General features: G+C 47.2%; 1 protein-coding gene across 8 annotated transcripts in view; it reads left to right on the forward strand.

The window, feature by feature from the left end:
- Positions 1-6,328, forward strand: part of ZNF512 (zinc finger protein 512) — a 97,976-nt gene that overhangs the window by 79,285 nt on the left and 12,363 nt on the right. For 6 of the 8 annotated variants that reach the window (XM_075063520.1, XM_075063524.1, XM_075063523.1 and 3 more), the window contains 4 exons: positions 1,325-1,387; positions 1,947-2,045; positions 2,385-2,571; positions 3,980-5,958. In XM_075063520.1, the coding sequence (XP_074919621.1) occupies positions 1,325-1,387; positions 1,947-2,045; positions 2,385-2,571; positions 3,980-4,107 (477 nt within the window). In that variant the 3' untranslated portion in view covers positions 4,108-5,958. Of the gene's footprint in view, positions 1-1,324; positions 1,388-1,946; positions 2,046-2,384; positions 5,959-6,328 lie in introns of those variants that run through there. The other 2 variants (XM_075063521.1, XM_075063522.1) reach the window with 2 other exon arrangements.

The raw sequence follows: 6,328 nt of genomic DNA on the forward strand, positions 1-6,328 counted from the left end.
GGACTCGGGTGCCCCAAAGAGCACATGATACATAAACTGCAAGTTTAGCTCCTTTGATTGCTGTCTCAGTAGAATGATGGCAGTTTGAGAAGGGTTTATACTGAACTTGCAGAGCACCACTCGGGTTTGGCCCAGCCACTCCTCCATCATGATGGGGAGGCTATCAGGTCAGATTTGAGCCTCCACGGTCCATGAAAGGGGCCATGTCCCCACAGCCTCATGCAGGGCAAAGATCGGTAGTCTTAGGAGGAAGGTCTGGGCTCCTTATCCCTTGTGTGTCCAAACAACCCAAGGCTGAGTCCCAGGATGCTGAAAATAAAAGTAAGGAAAAAATGGTCCCTCTGTTTCTTCAGAGGGCTCAGGGTGCTCTCAAAGTTTCATTAGCAGATAGGCCCTGTTTCCTGGGGCTAAAGAGTTCAGCACTAGCTCTCTTTGCTCCTGAAAGCCACCCACAAACCATGCCTGAGCCAGTATTCTCCCTACCCTTTCCCAGGACTGATAAGGTGCAACAGATTGGGATTGTTTGAACCCAGAGGAGCTCTTTAACTCCTCCTTGACTGGGACAGGGGCTGCCCCACTACAGCCCTTTCTGTGCAATGGACCTTGCTGTGTTTTTTTAGGGCTCTATCATCAACATGCCTTGGAGTATTATAATGTTGTTTTGCAAGTGTGGTTACCCGCAGAAATTGCAGATGACCCAGTGCAGCACCCACTGCCTCACCAGCATTTTCTACATGAAGCATGTTGCTCCCTGTGCTCCAGATTCTGCACTGGCTTCCTTATGAGCACAATTAAAGGTGGTGTGATTTGGTATTCAAAGCACTACCGGGTATAATCATACAGGTGCCCCTTTCCCTATGACAGCTGGGACCATTGAGGTCAGCTGCAGTACTTTCTCCATCTGTGAATGTGGAGGAAGAGTCCTAGACTCTGGTAATTACCCCCACCCATTTCTCGGACCAAGCCCAGGTTGGTGGACCTTCAGGGCATGATGCAAACCCTATCAGTTCACTCGGGGGGTTAGTAGAATGGGCATCTCTATCAGCAGCTCATTGCTGGCTAGGGTCTCTTTATTTTGTCTGAGATTTGGACACTTGCCCAGAGGTGGGAATTATTTCATTTACTGGAGCCTTAAACAAATCTATTTGCAAAGGGCTCTCTTCTCCCCATCCCTGTCATGTCTGGTCTTATAAAGCTGTGTATCCTTTCTTTGCTTTCTCCCTTCTAAGGAAGGACAATTCCAGAGAAAAAAGTATTTCTGTGCATGGAGAACTGATTTCTCAGCTGTGTATTGCTGACAGCTGTTGCCCTTCTCTCATTTCAGGGCTGTGAGTCTGTATATGGCAGTGTCTCAGGACTCAAATCTCACCTCGGCACCTGCACCTTGGTTTGTACCATTTCTATGCAGTCTCTTTCATACATGCACTCCCACAGTTGTTGTTCCCCAGATACGTGCATACCAGTCATTGGCCTGCTGGATCCTTGTCTGTCAAGGTTCTTTAATAGCCACTTCTCCACAGTGTTTAACTGCCTCCGCAAGTATTAATGATCTGCATCACAAATGCGCTGCGGGGCAGTAAGACTGTATGTCCCTTACACCTGTACCTGAGTCACTGTCCTGCCTGCAGTCTCATGGCTACAAGAGCACCTTTACAAGATACTCCCCCTGTGTGAGACCGCAAGGCCTCCAGCAGTGATGGAGGTTACTTTGGGAGTAGCTGGAGCTGGTTCCACCCTCATTCTCTCAGGCCTTGCTTGGGCATCAGTTTCTGTGCTGCTGTGGCCTGAGTGCTCACCTTCTTGGATGAGTTAAGGGATTTTGTGCTCTGTCTCCTTACTACTGAATCACGTCTGGCCATGCCTTGAGTGCAAGGTCTGGGCCTTTCAGTGTCGCTGGGCAGAGACGAGGGTGGCATCTGGTGATGTGTTTTCTGTTTTGGTGGCAGGGAGACTTTGTGGCTGGGAAATACAAGTGTCTCCTATGTGAGAAGGAATTCATATCAGAGAGCGGGGTCAAGTATCACATCAACTCTGTGCATGCTGAGGTGAGAAGAGCGTGGTGCCGTGCCCCCTTCAAAGGGATGGGGGAAAAGTGCCATGTCCTAGCCCTTGTCCCATGCTGCTGCCACTCTATTCATTTTGCCAGCACCTTCCATATCCTGCAGTATTAGCCAACCCATTGCAGAATCCAGTGTGCCCCCAGAGAGCAGGATAGAATCTGCCCAGCAACTGGTAAAAATAATGCTGTGCTGGCCAGCCTAATTCTCGGGTCCCATTTCTCTGCTAATCCCTGCCCTGTGGGTGATTCCAGCAGTAGAACGTGACAGGCACCCCCATTGTATCTCCTCCCCCAGTACTAACCTTCTGCCTTCTGAACCCTCCAGGACTGGTTTGATGTGAGTACCACTAACAAAAAAAGCTTTGAGAAGCTGATGAAAATCCGCCAGAGAGAAGATGAGCAGAGAAAGCAGAGAAAGAAGCGTATTGCAGCTCGGAGCAGGAAGAAGAGGCCTGGGACTGTATCTGCCAAGAAGCTCCTTGGTGCAGGGGCTGAGAGAAGCAGAAGAAGGAGTAAGAGGGGGCATTCCCAGCTGGTGGACAATGAAAGCAGGAGCAGCGAGGAGGAGGAGCCCCAAGCTGCACAGAGAGCAGAAACTCCAAAAACTATGCGCAAACGGGGCAGGAAATAGATCATTGGAGGCAGAGGAACTAGACAGTTCTAGGAAGCCAGGAGCCCAGGTCATGGCACAGCAGTCACTCCCTTCCATGGACAGTGGCACTAGCAGTGTAGTTTGTGCTCTAGTTATAGGCTGAGTTCAGGTTATGTTAGTTGCTTATTTAGTGATTTTAAATTTCAGTCTCCGTTACAGCTCTCTGCTTTTGTTGTCCTCCTCTTAGGGATCCTCAGCTTTGGTGAGGGCATATTTCCTTGATGGATCTCTAGGGCTGGGTGTGCAGGTCTCAGCTGGGGGAGTGATTTCCTTTGGGGTAGCGTATGCAGATCCTGGGCAGTTTCTGGGGTGGGGCACAGATGCTCTGGCTTGATCACCTGCAGCCCAGTGCTACCTCAGGTGCTTAAAAGGGCTGCCTCTGAGACTCAGATACCTGAGTGCTATCTCCCCCTTAGGTCATTGCCATAAAGCACTATCCCTTCAAACTCAGCACTGCCCAGCAGTTTAGGAACTCAGGCCTGCCTGATGGGTTAGACATCACCCTGCCAAAAGCAGGAGTGTTTGCAGTGGGCTAATGTACCCTTCAGCATCTGCCTCCTTTAAGGCTGAGCACTGACTGGTCCCTAAAAGTGGGGAGGGAGCTCTTCCTCCAGTCTGTGGCTAGGGACCAGCTGTCTAGACCCTTGCCTTCCAGAGGCACGTGGCAGCAAACTTGTCTGCCAGCACGCTACAGTCTGGGGATGTGTGAGATCAGTGCAGATGGCTTGTGCTGTGTTACAGGTTCACAGTTCATAACAGCCACTCCCCACCTGCAGGACAGAGCTCATACACAGTAGCAAAGCCCTGTGTTTTGTTGCCATGGGGTGGCCTTGCCCTAGTTTGGTGTCTTCCTTCCCTCAAGCCTCAGTAGGAGCTGCTTCTCCTTGTCAGTGAGCTCTGCAGGTGCCTTCTCCCCTGAGCTAGTTGTAGCCTGCTCCTGGGATTGTCACCTTTACCGGGACAAGCCTTATGTAATGGGCCTTCCTGTGTGTTGGTGTCAGGGCTGGAGGGAGGGGGTCCTGTTTACCTGTTGAATTAAGTTTTAATTTAGTGCATGGTGAGTGTTCTGCCATGTTCCACTTGTACAGCAGGGCCAGTTGAGACCCATAAATGGGTAACATCTCTGGCAGGCTTAGCTACCCCCATACTCCGCTAGGTAGAGAAGGGGCCTGCAGGATTTCTGATGTCAGCTCACATGCCCTGACAGAAAACTGCAGGATTTGATGTCTCTTTACCTCTTGTCTTTTTCCTCTCTTGTCCCGCTACAGTTCCCTGCCTCAGCTGGCTCTTTAGTTTGTTAGATGAGGATTCAGTTAGCAGGATCCGGCACTCAAGAGTACCCTTCATGTCTCACTGCAATGAAAGCTTCCACGTCAGCCAAAGTTGCTGGTGCTGAAATTCACAGCGGATTCCCTGAGGTGCATAGGGCACAGACAGGTTTATTTGTGTGTTTGTTTCTAGCAGTGATGTTCATTTACCTGTATAATCAAATTGCCTTTCTGGCTGGGGGTAGGACCCAAGCTCTCCCCAGCCATGGCCATTTTACAGAAGCTACACCCTAATATGCATAGAGTGAAGCAAATTACCCCCACCTCTTGCCTCATACAAACTAACACCCATGGCGATTGTTGGACTCTGCATGCAATGCTCTATTCTGATCTAGGGGCAGCAGCTGTATTCCATGCTGGGACCTGCAGTTGTCATGGATTGCAGTGCTGTATTAAAGAGGCAGGTTTCTGGGCTCTTCTATAGAGGCTGAGAGATGTGTGGTCAGAGCAGCAAGATCAGAACAAAATGAAATAAAATGTCACCAGTGCAAGAATGTGATAGTTTCTTTGGTGTATCGTGTCTTTAGAATCATCCTCACTTTTTAGCAGTATAGGGCAGAAGAGTGCAGAACTGCCTGTCTCTGGACTTGTTGTGGGTGGCAATAGGACGCATGCCCTTAAGCACTGAGGCAAAGAGCACTCACTTTCAGTTTTTCAACCACTTCTCTATCCAGCACTCCAACCCTCCTCACAGCCTGTTGCATTAATGTAGGTGAAATATGTGGGCACAAAGAGTCAAAGGCATATATTAGGAACACAAAGAATTCTAACAGTGGTGTTGGTCCATTCATAGATGGAAATGGTAGAATTATCAATAATAATGCAGAAAAGGCTTTGCCACTTTACTAGTAGCTCTGGAGGATGTTAAACAGCAGCTATTAAAGTTTGACATTTTTAAATCAGCAGGTCCAGATAACTTTCATCCAAGAGTTTTGAAAGAGCTGACTGAGAAGCTTGCTGAACCATTAATGTTGATTTTCAGTAAATCTTGGAACACTGGGGAAGTTCTAGAAGACAGCTAATTATTGGGTCAACAAGTGAAAAGGGTAAATGGGATGACCTGGGTAATTATAGGCCAGTCATTCTGATCCCAGGCAAGATAATGGAGCAGCTGATACAGAGCTCAATAAATAAAGAATCAAAAGGATGGTAAAATAATTAATGTCAATCAACATGGGTTTATGGAAAATAGATCCTGTCAAACCTACTTGAAATTTTTTTAATGAGATTACAAGTTTGGTTGATAAAGGTAATAGTGTTGATGTATTAGACATTGACTTGGTACTGCACAACATTTTGATTAAAAAACCTGGAACAATATAAACTTAACCTGGTGCACATTAAATGGATTAAAAGCTGGCTAACTGATAGGTCTCAAAATGTAATTGTAAATGGGGAATCATCATTGAGCAGATGTTTTCATATTGGTATCCTGCAGAGATTGTGTCTTGGCCCTGCGCTAGTTAACATTTTTGTCAATTACCTGGAAGAAAACATACAGTCATCACCAAGAAGGTTTGCAGATCTCACAAAAATTGGGAGAGAGGTAAATAATGACAAGGACAGGTCACTGATACAGAGTGATCAGGATGGCCTGTCAAGCTGAGTGCAAACAAACAAGATGTGTTTTAATATCTGTAATATGTAAATGTATGCATCTAGGAACAAAAAGTGTAAGCCATGGAGGATGGAGGACTCTATCCGGGGAAGCAGTGACTCTGAAAAATAGAATTGGGGGTCATGGTGTATAATGAGGTGAACATGAGGTTCCCAGTATGGCGCTGTGGTCAAAAGGTCTAATGCAATCTTTCGATGGAAGCTTGAGTAGGAGAAGAGAGATTTTACCTCTGTAGGTGGCACTGTTAAATTGGAGAGGCATCAGAGAAGAGCCATGATAATGATTAAAGGATTAGAAACCATGTCTTATAGTGATTTGAGCTCCTTGAGTCTATGTATTTAGCTTAACAAAGAAGGTGGTTAAGGGAGGACTTGATTACCATCTATAAGTATCGGGGGAGGGGGGAAATAAATGTTTAATAATGAGCACTTCATTCTAGCAGAGAAAGTTATAACATAATCTATTGACTGGATGTTGATGCTAGACCAGGGATTCCCACACTTGGTTTGTAGCTTGTTCAGGGTAAGCCCCTGGCAGGCTACAGGACACTTTGTTTCCCTGAGCATCCACAGGTACGGCCGCTCGCAGCTCGCAGTGGCCACACTTTACTGTAGCTTTTGATCTGATTCAGTAGTTAATAGGCCAGGTCTACACTGCGACTTTAAATCNTT

This window comes from Chelonoidis abingdonii, chromosome 3 (genome assembly GCF_003597395.2).
Source record: "Chelonoidis abingdonii isolate Lonesome George chromosome 3, CheloAbing_2.0, whole genome shotgun sequence".
Taxonomy (NCBI): Eukaryota; Metazoa; Chordata; order Testudines; family Testudinidae; genus Chelonoidis; species Chelonoidis abingdonii.